The sequence below is a fragment of the Gossypium raimondii genome, chromosome 5 (assembly GCF_025698545.1).
Source record: "Gossypium raimondii isolate GPD5lz chromosome 5, ASM2569854v1, whole genome shotgun sequence".
In the NCBI taxonomy this organism is placed as follows: Eukaryota; Viridiplantae; Streptophyta; class Magnoliopsida; order Malvales; family Malvaceae; genus Gossypium; species Gossypium raimondii.
The window spans coordinates 12,136,425-12,149,360 of NC_068569.1; the positions used below are offsets into that span (position 1 = coordinate 12,136,425).

General features: G+C 33.1%; 2 protein-coding genes across 4 annotated transcripts; both read right to left on the reverse strand.

The window, feature by feature from the left end:
* Window positions 1-171: 171 nt before the first annotated feature.
* On the reverse strand, window positions 172-6,445 carry LOC105769404 (protein REDUCED WALL ACETYLATION 3). 3 transcript variants are annotated; one of them, XM_012590015.2, is made up of 17 exons: window positions 6,284-6,444; window positions 6,139-6,205; window positions 5,973-6,038; window positions 5,029-5,120; window positions 4,769-4,906; window positions 4,633-4,689; window positions 4,482-4,554; window positions 3,629-3,787; window positions 2,574-3,090; window positions 2,188-2,303; window positions 2,022-2,108; window positions 1,840-1,928; window positions 1,655-1,717; window positions 1,462-1,518; window positions 1,153-1,249; window positions 899-1,057; window positions 172-775 (listed from the first exon to the last, which is right to left on the reverse strand). In XM_012590015.2, the coding sequence occupies exons 3-17, from the start codon at window positions 6,003-6,005 to the stop codon at window positions 770-772; spliced, it is 1,743 nt and encodes a 580-aa protein (XP_012445469.1). In that variant the 5' UTR covers window positions 6,006-6,038; window positions 6,139-6,205; window positions 6,284-6,444; the 3' UTR covers window positions 172-769. The 3 variants fall into 3 exon arrangements, with proteins under 3 accessions (XP_012445469.1, XP_012445470.1, XP_012445468.1); XM_012590016.2 differs by having other exon boundaries at window positions 2,574-2,829; window positions 2,941-3,090; window positions 6,139-6,442; XM_012590014.2 differs by having other exon boundaries at window positions 6,139-6,445.
* Window positions 6,446-9,609: 3,164 nt separating this feature from the next.
* LOC105769405 (WRKY transcription factor 71) lies at window positions 9,610-11,702 on the reverse strand. Its single transcript, XM_012590017.2, has 3 exons — window positions 11,062-11,702; window positions 10,818-10,961; window positions 9,610-10,431 (listed from the first exon to the last, which is right to left on the reverse strand). Exons 1-3 carry the CDS (start codon window positions 11,496-11,498, stop codon window positions 10,053-10,055), a joined length of 960 nt encoding a protein of 319 aa, XP_012445471.1. The 5' UTR covers window positions 11,499-11,702; the 3' UTR covers window positions 9,610-10,052.
* Between the last annotated feature and the right edge of the window lie 1,234 nt (window positions 11,703-12,936).

Sequence of the window (12,936 nt, forward strand, 5' to 3'; positions counted from 1 at the left end):
TAAAACGTTCTTAAATGAAAGCTTTTGTAAAGATTTACTGAGTGTCAAAAAGACAAACACTACTCTTTAAATTAAAATGCTCGCTTCAAATAAAAGTGAGAACTACAAGATAAATAAATAGAAAGAGAGACATAGACATATCAAGAGTAAGTGTTCAAAGATTCAAATGGCTGCAACAAAAGATAATTTGATTTTAGCTCAATTTATATCTAAAAACATTTTCTTATTAATAAGGTTACATTCCACTCTCTCACTCAAAATATTACATAATTATACCCAGTTTTGATGTCGTAAAATACATCCCCAAATGACAAATGATTATGAGAGAAGTTCCCAATAAAATTTTGCATTACTATTGGATCTCCAATTTGTTTGGTACCGAAACACCACATTCTATGTCACATCAATCTACATTTTTTCCTTCAATAAATGACCAAAAAAGGGGAAAAAAATACAAAAGGAGACGATATATTGCAGTTCATCAATATTCAACAAAATGTAAAGAAAAAAAAAAAAAAGGAAAAAGATTTACTTCCTGTTGGTTGCCTGCTTGCCCCCCATCATGCTCCCAAGGCAATACCAAGACTCATAGTTCCAGATCGAGGATGAAAAATAGAGGGCAATTTTACTCAAAATCGTTGGAAACATTCAAATCCGAAAGCTTAGATCATGTATACGTCTTCCAAGTTCACTTATTCTGCTCCAACTATTTATGTATGTTTTTTGTATGTCCGATGTAAAAGCGCTCGCTATCCAACTTCATGCTTTCTCAGTCCTGTAATTATGGAATCAGTTATATGCAGGTTAATATAACATAACAAATGATGATAAAGAAGACCCGACACATTGTCTAAAATTCAGAAAACTCGTTAGTTCTTCATAATGATTAGGAGCTTACAGTTGAATGGGGAATCTGAAGAAGAATGAGTGAAGTGCAGTACAAACACACTGAAACGACTACTCCAGCAATGAAATTATATAGCAGCCGTCGGTTGTCTTTTGTGGGAATGAAAACTGACTTAAGTTTATTGGTCAAGTCGAACAGACGATGAGATATCTGCAGAAGCAAGGCAAGATGGTAGCAAAAGTGAGCAAGATGAATACAATCGAAACTGTTGACAAAATATGGAAGAGAGGAGAGAATTTGCTCACCAAGACATAAATAGCTGTTGTGAGCATGAAGTTGAGTAGGGGATATTCCGGGATAAAAGAAAGAAGCCACTTGGGCTGTCCATTAGGCATGTCTGATCTGCAGGTGCGAAATGCAATTATAACAATCTTGTAGACATGTAAATATGTTAATCTTAAGTTGGCTTCAGTGCTTGTTGAATTATCATGCTTTTTATAAAGAATGCAGAGATGGAACTAGTTATCCAGGAAAACCAATTTCACTAACAGGCTTTTGTTTTAGATATAATTTGAGGAACAGATTAAAACAAGACATTTAAATGGTCAACAAACCTCAACCAGATATGAAATTGTGAAATGTAAGTCTCCAGAGTTATCTTGCCAAGCCACCTAGGAAGCACAAAAATGTAGCATTAATTAGAGCAATGCTAAAATAGCGCCAGAAAGTCCTCAAAAGGCAAATCAATAACCCACAGTCTAGTAAGAAAGCTGGAATCGAATGAATTAGTTATTTCCAGAAACATACGCAAAGAGAGTCAAACTGTAACTTCGAAGCTGCTGAGTACAATTCCGCAAGCAAATGTAGACACTAGAATCACAAGAAAGAAGACATGGGAATCAGATTCTATTTACATGATATTCCTTGCACTTTCACATAAACTTCCTCTAGTGTTCCAAGTAAACTAGAAAAAAGATGGCATTAATACACACGTTATAGGAATCCAAGATGTGTATGGGTGATATTTGTTGTAAGTAACCTTGTCCAGCTTGTAAATACATTCATACCACATATAGCCAACCTGAAGAATTTAAGAAATAAAAGAAAAAAAGCCTCCATCAAAAACCAAATAAGCATAATGGCAATATAGAGATCTAGAGATCAGGCAACTTACAAATAAAGCAATTGCAACAACACTTGCTTTGATTGAAAATTTTCTCTTGGTTTCACATTCCTCCAATTTTTCCATCCATTTCTCAACCTAAGATTTAAAACATTTCAATGAGAAAGTTAATTGTGCACAAAGAGAACTAGATTGATGATTGAAATTTTTTACTTACATTTGGATGATAGTAGGCATACATCATTCCAATTATCCATACATAGCGATCCAGACCAGATCTAAAATGCCACTCATGCAATCGGTGGAGATCAGGTTTTGCAGGATCAGTGTACCCTGCCATTTGAAGAGACAAAATAACTGATATAAGCAAACAACTACAACATATCCCAGCGAAGAAGAATGACTGGCTTTGAAATAAGTATATTAAAAATGAAGTTCAACTGAAAGTATACATATTTAAAGCAACGACATTCCAACTTTAATGCAATAAAAAGAATAAAAAATATTGAAGCATATCGAAAGGCATCAGAAAAGGACATGAATATTCTAAGCTGGTTGATAAACAAATAAAAATCAGAAGAATGAAGTCAGAAGGTTGCAAACCTAATAGGATAGCTAGTGGACTCCAGAATATTTCAAAAACTCCAGGAATTTCCCAAATAAAGATAACTACAAGAAAGCATGCAAGAATTTTCACAGCCATCACCGATGGTATCTCATTATACTTGTTGAAAATCCCAAGAGCTCCATACACCATTACGGTGAAAAGCGTGTGCATTGGGCAGATGTAGTAAAGCATGTAGTCATTGTTGAGAACAATACAGCAAAATGCCACAAAGAAGTTTAGTCGCCACATCATCTGCATTAAATAGAAGTTATAGAAGGATAAGAGGTTTACTGATATGCATAAAGTGGATATATATATTATAACCCTTAATAACTGGAATGCAGGAATGGTATAGAGTATCACCTGAGCAAAACGTGCTAGGCTAAAGTCCTTTCTGATATAATAGTATGAGAAGTTGCCAAATCCCGTCATCCAAACATATGCAGCAATGAAGACACGTATTGCATTATATATCTCCGCCGCAGCAAAATAATGGTACATTAGAAATAGCACCTGCAAAAAGCCCCTCCAATAAAAGACATGTGAATACAGCTGAATTTAGTACAGAATAAGTAATCTGCAGAGAGCATGGATGCCATGCTACTGCAAACATAAGCAATCTCATAAATCAGGAATTGGTGCATGGGAACATCAGTGCAGGTCCAAAGACAGAATACTCATATCAATTATCATAAAGCATTTCATACGATAGTTTCACAATTTATAGGGAATATTCTTATCAATATTAGAACAAATGAGCAAGATTAAGAAAAGCCAATGAACAACTGTTAAGATTAAATATATGGATCAAAATTCAAATAATGATTTAGGTAGCTATTACCAAACAGAAAAAAGGTACTGCGGCAGAAACTTATGACATTGACCTTTTCCGAGATTTAAAAATGAAATTACGGTATTGAGGAAAGTAAACACAAAGGAACATAAGGAAATATAATCTAAATACCACCTTTTCAAAATTAGGTGATTGGAAGGTGCCTATGCTTCAGTAGTTACTCATTCACAGGTTACAAGTTAAACAATTAACACTTGCCTGCATCCATCCTTTCCATTCTTCAGTCTGATGCCTACTAAGGTACTGCATGGTCTTTCCAGAGAATGCTGATTTGTCATTATGCTTCGTCAAAGAAGTCATTGCAGAAACTATGATGAGAAGAGCATAGAGGAAGAGGAAAAGGTCGCGGTTGTATTTCTGTACAAGGAAATACACATAAGAAATCATATTGAGAAAAACAAAAGAACAAAAAAACTTTTAATGTTAATCAACATAAGAAAGCAAAGTACCGACTCTCAACCTACCATAAATGTGAAAATATACAGCTACTTTAAACCATTTAAAGAGGAAAAAAATTAGCCATCAAACATTTCCAACCACCAGAGAAGTAAATAATTTCGGACAATGTATGGTAATCCTTTATTTTGAACTATAAGCAAAAGGACATAGTGGTCAAAACCTGCTTATTAAAGAAGTATCAAATATTTACCCAAACCAGAGGACCCAAGAAAGGATGCAAGTACATGGGAAGAAAAAAGGTTGTTTATCATTCAACTAAAAGGAAAATGAGGACAACAAACAATGAGCTTCAAGGGTAGTGGAATGCAAAAAGTAATTGAAGAGACTTTTAAGAGACTAGTAAACCAAAACTAAAGCCTCTTTCTGTCATTTTGAAGGGGAAAGGAATTAAGAGAAAACCAGATGGACATAGATAAAAGTAGGATACCAATATAACCAGAAAGCACAAAATAATATAACTATAAATAATAATGAAAATGAGGACCCTAATAAGTATGCAGATGCAATAGTATAATGTTTATAACTAACATTGCTCTCAACCACAGATGAAAGCATGAATTACAATCAACAACACAACCAGGTATAAAAGCACCTTGGTAGATTCTCCTAGTAAATCTGTCCGATCACATATGTAGAAGTACACCAGAATAGCCCCAAACTCGGCCCTGCATTAGACTGCGTAGTCAAATATAAGACAAAAACAGAAAGCTGCCAAAAAAAGTGTATTTCTGTTTATAACTAACATTGCTCTCAAAGTGGTTCGGTGTTCCAGAAGGAAAGAGTCTTCCATGGTCAAAAACCTGGAATCATAAATGGTAAGATGAGTTTAGAGTACAATCATGGAAAACCATAACAACACCGAAACTTAAAGAAAGCAACCTAATCAAGTTTGTTTTGATGGATGAAGCATGGAGCTTAGTAGATGCTGATCTTGTTAGACCCCCTTCAAGCAAAACAGCCCTGTCATCTTCTTTAATTGTCTCCTTTCCTAAAACAACCAGATTACTATCTGAATGGCTGCAAATGAAACACCGTCATTAGCATCAGCAAATATTGAAGTCAATAACTCTAAAGAATAGTGATATAAGCGTAACAAATTTGTGCACCCGCGCTAACTCCTACTTGAAATGATTACTTACGCTTTAGAAAGAGATGCCGATTTCTTGTATTCTAGGAACTCTGAATATATCCATGCAATGAAAACTGGGATAACTCCTAAGAGAAAAGACACCTGTAACAATTATACAAAAAAGGCTTCATTAAGTATTTTGGGTAAAACTAGTCATAGAAGAACAAGTTGATCAGTTTAAATATATATAAAATATTATAAAATAGTAAGAACAAGTGACCTAAGTTAGAATAGTGGAGTGAAATATTCACATAATGCATGATTATAGAAGTTTAAAAGATGAAAAATAAAAGCCCAATTTGAAATAGATGTTGAAATAATTAAAATGCCACTCCTGCATTATAACAATTGCGCGTAAGTTCTTTTGATAAAATATCAAGTAAAACTTCATAAACTTCCCAATCTCATTCACAGTTTCACTTTGATTTCCATTATGAACACTAGTATCATCACAACTAACCATAATTCATCAGATTCTCCATACACATTGTGTCACTCAGTTGTGAGTCAAATCTTTTCACACATCAAACCAAGCAAGCCACTTATGTAAATCTAGTAACCATAGAACTTTCATAGATTCTTAGTAGAAACAAGAAATTTAACCCTCAAAAGTCAGAAGTCAGAAGTATCATCATTGTTAATCTCAAAAGAAAAAGATAATTTTCTACAAACAAACACGAGCTTATGAGTAAGCTCTGAAACTCTAGAGAAAAAAAATGAGGGGGCCTGAATCTTAGATACTTCGTTAATAACGAAACAAAATAAACAGAATCCAAAATTAGTTTATAGAAATCCACAAATTCAATAATTGCAAAAAAACAACTACAAATGTTTTCAGCTAATAAATCACAGTGTCCAAATTCAAAAGATTTAAAAAAAATCTCAAAACTAAATCTTAACTTAAACCAAAAAAAAAAATCAATGAATCAATAAAATTCTAATTCGAAACCGTACCTGTCCAGGCGTAATTGGCCCAGAAACCACCATTTCTTTTCTGGATCAAACAATAACCTCCTCCAACTGTGAAATTTGCAACGGCACTGAATTAAACCAATCCTCAAAAAATGCAAAGTCTAAATTAAAAGTGAGAAGGAAAAACAAAAGAAGAAAGAATAGTTACCAAAGAAAGAGAAAACCAATGAGTAGAATAGAGAGATTGTGCTAGGACATGCTCATAAATACAACGCCTAAAACAAATTTATGTTTTAATAAAATAATAAAATCAAGGGCGAATTGAATATTTGGAGACGAAGGAGATCTCTAACCAGCTTGCTTCAAGAATAGAGAAAAGAAAGGAAAAAAAAAAAAACTTGAGATATGACGTCGTTTTCACTCTCTCAAACGGTTGTTGTTGCCATGGTTGCTGTTGTTTGGTTGGGTCTCTTGTTGCTATTTTGCTTTCAGCTTTGTGCGCGTTAATGTGATGTGAGAAAAATAAGAGAGAAAACATAAATGATTTTAAAAAAGAAAAACAGAAATTTCTAAAATAATTATTTCCAGCAGATTACAGCTGCTACAGTTAGAATGTTTCCTTTTTTCTTCTATAAAAACAGATTGAAAGTTTAATTAAATTATACATAATAATAGTCCAGTGAGTTAGGATTAACATTCTAATTTAATTATCTTTATGTACTTTCGACTAAAGCTTCTTTAGCTCAACTTTGGTAATATTGTAAATTATTAACAGTGTCAAAATTTAAGCATTTTCTAATTTTATAAAATTAGTATATCCTTTTTGGTAAGAAAATTAATATATTTTTATTAAATTTAATTATTCAATTTAATATAAAAATGAAAATACAATGTATATTTTAATTTTAAAAGATACAATAATCTAATTATTAATCTGTCATTAAAGAAAATGGATATTGGGTCATTACTTTCTTATAAAATTATACAATGCATAATAATTTTTTCGCCTCCAACTTTATAAAAATTATTTTAACTCTTCATTCAAATTTTCATTACTTTTAACCCTTGAATTTACTTTAAAAGTAATATTTTTTAACTTTTCCGACATGAAATACATATAAATTGTCACATCGATGGTTGTTAGTATTTCGTTAATTTTTTAAATTTTAAAAATCAGAAAGTTTATAAAACTCGTTTTAAAATCATTAAAATTATTTTTAAAAATATAAAAATTATATAAAAACATATTTTATATTTTAAAACTAATTAAATGATGGCATGTCATTCATTTGGCAGTTCACGTGTTTGCCACATTAGAAATATTAAAAAAAAGTTAATTTTGTCATCTATTTTGGGGGTGATTTAATAATAAAATGCAAGTTTTAAGTTTTTTATAAAGTTAGAGGACCAAATAATTCAATATACCTAATTTTAATATATTCTGAACGGAGGGTGGACCTGATGTGAAAACTTAACATAGACCTTCATCATGGGCCATTAAAAGGCTAATATATTTTGATTTTGCTTTCTTACTTTGATCGAAGTTTGCAAAGTGAATCGCAGTAATGTGATAGACAATAATTGATGACAAGTCATATTTTATTGATATATAAGAGACGTTTGATTTCAATTCCCAGCCGTCCATCATAAATACTTTTGATTTGCAAAATTGACCCTTATTAACCTATGGAAACCTTGTTTTTGACCTTTCTGCATGTAAAAGTGCATATTAAGGAACCCGCTCTTCTTTTTCGATCAATTGATTAACTTGAGAAATTACCTCACTTTGGTCTATAAGAAAATTAAATTTCATCTCCAGATTAATTCATAAAGTGATACGTTTCAGAATATAATTTTTTCAAAAAAAAATGAATATATGATCATTCTAAATTTTATTTGCGAAATTAAAAATATATATCAAATCAAACCTTGGAAATTTCTGTTTTTTTTTTCTGTTCCTTTTGTTGGGTATGGAGTTAGAGCTGTAGTTGCAGGCTGAAAATGATGGGCAGAGGCTTTAGCTTGACCCAGTTAGATAGTCCATTAATCTTTCTTTTGAATCTAATCTTCATTATAATCTCTAAATGAATTGTTGGAAAAGCTGTGGAACTTTTTGGGGAAGAAATAATTTGTACAAGTGTAAATATATCCAATCAATTTATTAACATCGACACGTGCATTATCTACATATGATAATATTCAAATATAATAGTATCAAAATTATATTAATGAAAAGTTATGAAAAGATTTTTAAGATTTATTATATCATCACCAACCCAAATTATCCTGCTAATGTAAATCAAATTTAAAATATTGATTGCCCTTTAATTTTCTTCTTGAAATTTGGTGAAATACAATGTTCCCCACAATTCTCTCTTACTCCTGTTAAATTAATTTGAATTTTTAAAGTTTATTTATCTCTTTCTTTCAACAAGTCCGTATTAGGAGCAAAATGTTAATTCTGACTCTTGATCCATATATATAATTTATAATTACAAGATTGGTTGGAATTAATTAGGATAGTCATCATTATTACAAACAATCTGTGTAAATCAACTGTTTATTTTATTACATGCTAAGAAGCCATCGAGATATACCTCCTTCAGAAACTAGTAACGACGACAATAATAGCAAAAAGAAAACAACCGTATTAGTATTTCAAGTCTTGTTGATCAGATTTATTTAGATATCAAATATTATTTTTATTAGTTTATAATTGATTTCTTTTTCTATTATATATAAAAAACCATATTTTTACCAAAACAAATATTATTTAATTAACCCTTTAATTTATATTAATTTGGAGTACTGTTGACTTATTTATACTCGATGTTCATACTTGAATTTGAATTTGGGTAAGTATTCAGTAGATATGAATTTTAGTTAACTAGTTTAGTGACTGTTTTTCTTGGATTAGTGTGTAGGCCAAAAACCACCTTATTCACTGGATTAAGCATTTCTATATTATTTGACTGCATATTGAATTATATATTCAACGCTGTTCGAGTTAGGGAGCTGAGCTGAAGGAGGAGCAGGACCAAATTTGTTTTATTTTATTTAAGCTATATTTTTGGTGATCTCAACACGAAACCAAGTTTCCAATAATTTCGTTCAAGACTTGACTGAAACGTGGCTTCTACGTCTCTCAAGTCAAACTTATAACAACATCATAAATGATAGGCACTTACATTAATTAACTACTCCATGCTATAGGAATAAATTTATAATTAAAATATTGAGGAGAAGAATCTATCAAATTAAGGGAACGTTAGGTCATTTGCCATGAAAATTTTAAATCTAATAATTCGTGGTATATAGAAAGTTTGATATGTGCTCTAAGAGTTTAAAAACTGTAAATTCAAACATGCTCTACTAATTCATTTTATTAGTACCATCTGATGGTTTCATATTAATTATTCATTTCATGTTACATGCGGTGTTCAAAATTAGGTTTTCACTATAAGCCACTTTTTATTTGTATATATATGGTTTAGGACTAGGATCCAGCCTTATAAAGACAGGATGATGACTCATAACTTTCTCATTCAGCTCAACTTTAGTGGTTGTTTTTTTCTCCTGCTGCTTAATTAATTAATTAGCTCTTAATTTCTGAGTAGAGTTCAGATTATAAGCTAGATAGCCAGCTCAAGAAAAGTTTGTAGTAAAGGAAATTTTAAGGTATATGTAATGCTCAAATTCTTCACTAATAATGCCATCAAGGATAATGATATATAATACAACTACGCATATAAAATGCAGTTTAATTAATCCAGTATTACAAGCCTGCAAATCCTCTTAATACTAGGTTTCTTGTTCTTCAAAAATCAACCATATTATATCTGACCTTCACCTCCACATCCCCCCTATCAAAGAAGCTTTTACCTCTAAATGTTTGTTACAGACTCAAAACCAAGTTTCAAGAAGAATAAAAAAAAAAGAAGAAATCCTACTCCCCATCTAGTCCTTGAATGTTAGGCCTTTCGAGACCAGTAATTGAATAATAATTCATAGGCTCTAGAGAGAAGTTCAATTTGATGAAAAAGTAGTTAAATCCTAAATATATAATATAAATATGTACACACACAAGGCGTAAAAAGATGATGTAATTAAGCGAGTGGAGACTCATGGTTCATGTTTAAGGAACGTGGAAGGAACCATGTCTTGAAGAAGTCCATAGTCAGGAACCTGGTGTTGATGGACGTACTGATGAAAAGGGCTAAAGTTTTCGGCAAACATTGAACCAGCGGGTGCTTGGTTATTCATCTGATGATGATAGCTAGGCATCTGCATGAGCAACTCGTGCGGGAAGCTTGGTCTCCCCAGTGGCGATGGGGTTAACATGGAAGGTGGGAACAACCCAGCTGCGCTTCCCCTCAGTGTTGTCGGAAGTGGGTGGTTGTGTTGACCTTCGTATGTTGTGATCACAGTGGACGGATCCTGGAATGACCTCTCTACTCTTTTCTTCACCGTGCACTTCTGAGTAGTGCACCTGTAGTAGCTTCTGCAATGATAAACAGAAATGTATCCCTTACATAATGATAAAGAAGCTGGATAAATTTTCACCAGTGGAAGCACGAGTTGGTGTTTGTTTCCCGAGAAAATCTAATCATATTCACACACGTACATACATATTATTTAAGCCTACTTTATAGCTTTCAAAGACAAATACCTAAACGGCTAAACCCTCAAGTTATTACGTACAGATTAAGTTTCTATATTGACGGATCATCTAGGTGCAAGTCAAAAGAAGGGGGCGAGAAGATGTAATGCAAGATCAAGGTTTCAGACACAATTTCGCAAGTAGTTTCTTTAGTTTATTGTCTAAAAGATAAGATTATTTTCAACATATGTGTTTGGTTGTAGATTAAGAAAACGAAAGAACCAAACCTCGGGTATGGACTGTTTTTCACAGCTTTTTGTCCATATTTTCTCCATCTATACCCGTCTTCTAACTGATCAACTTCACTTTTAGTTACGAAAGCAAATCGTGGTTCTCTTTGCTTCTTCTCCCCTTTCATTTTCGCTTTGTTTCTATTAGATACAATAAACACAACCAGTTACAACCTCATAATTTGTTACCAATAATATTATGAAAAAGAAGAAAAAAAGAAAAGAAACTTAGCTCGTTTACCCTTTCTTTGAGCTTTCACCGCCATCGTCCGATCCTTTTGGCTGCCCATCTTTCTTACTCTTGTCTGAATCTTCTTCGCAACCAGCCTCACTTGATGAAGAAGAAACATAAGAATTAAGAGTCGCCGTAACTTCACCGGTATTGCCTCCTAATTCATCCGCCCCAACGTGCTGCTTCATCATTGTCCGATTGCCGCCTTCGACGGAAGAAAACACTTCCGACGACGTAGGTGACAGACCGAAAGCTTTCTCAAGTGAACCGTAGTCCATGGAAGTACTGTGTAAGCAATCGGTGAAGCTCATGTAGGAAGGATCAATGGAGGACGATGAAACCCTGTACATGTGATCAGTTTCACCACCATAACTTTGCTGATCATGATCAATATTGTTGAATGCACCCCCATGGTAGCAAAAGTCTCTGAATCCATGATCCGACATGGAGAGATCGATCAAGAAGACGAATAACAAAAGAATCAAGGGAAAAAAAGATGGAAGGGATAGGAGAGAGCAGGGGTCTGAAATATTTTATGGTTTTGGACTTTCAGGGTTTCAGGACATCTCTTTATGTTGTTTGAGTCATATAAATACAGACATATAGACATTTCAGCCAATATACATGTAAAAGTCGTGATGAAAAGATATAGAGATAGAAAGCACTGTATAAAAGAAGGTTTGACAAAACACCTTCCAATAGGAAGAGCAAAAAGTGGCTTCTAGTATGGAAACATTTCCAGTCCATACTTGGCATTCCCTGACCCACACTTTGTAGTCACCCCCCTTAATTAGGTCTTAGCCCTTCTTTTTTCCTAAACTCTCATCTGCCGGACTGTGTGCGAATATATATTTTCTAAAAAATTGGTTTATATACATTATCTGTAAATTTAATTTGGTTTACAATAAATTTCTAATTTTGTAGTACAATTTTGTACAATAATAAAAGAAGGTGAAAATTAAATGAGAAAAAAGAAAGCATGAAATTTGGGTATTTTTTGGACAAACAAAATAAAAGGGTTAATTATTGTTTAATAATATTAAATTACCGGTTAATTAAGAAATCTAAAAATGTTTGAAGTCTCCACTGGGGAAACAATTTATCATCTAGGAGTTCAACCTTACTCGCGTAAGGAAAAGAGGATAAAAGATTAAAAAGGAAAAAGGAAGGAGAGTGGGAGAACGCGCTAGAGAGGAGCGTGGGGATGCGGAGGAGAAGTCAGCGAAGAATACCAGTAAGGGGTTACAATCAAGGGATGCCTTTTTAGGGGACGATGAAAAAGAGGACCCAAAGAGAAAATAAAACGGTCAAACATTCAAACTTGAAGAACTATTAATAGTTTTTTTGGAATATTAGGCATACACGTGGCATTATTGGCACCGGCATTTGACCGTAGCAAAACATCATCCGGCACGTGGGGGAGACCTTTTTGCTGCTTCTGCTTATGCCTACCCTAACGTCACCCCACACCTTTTTTCCCTTTTTACCCTTGCTTTCCGTTTTGGCCCCCACCCTTTCGCCTAGTCTCCCACGTTTCAATTCCAAATGCCTTGGGTAGTTCTTCATACAAATTTTTTTTAGCAACAAAAACGTCATGCCTACTTTAGAATTTATTTCTCCAATAATTTGATAAAATTTATATTTAAGATTTGAACTTCGAAATCAATAATTACTTAGATTTTTTTTTTATAAAATTGAAGTTTATCAGCCTCCGATGCCGTCCGTTGAAATCAGGTGTTAGAGTGGATCAAATCCAAAACTGGCTTTGAAGGTGGAGGAATTAACGTTGTGTTGCCGGATAAGAATAATGGTATTTATTAAGAGTTGTTGCAAATTTGTCTTCCAAGTCTGCCAATTTATGTATTTACCCTACATTTAGTATCA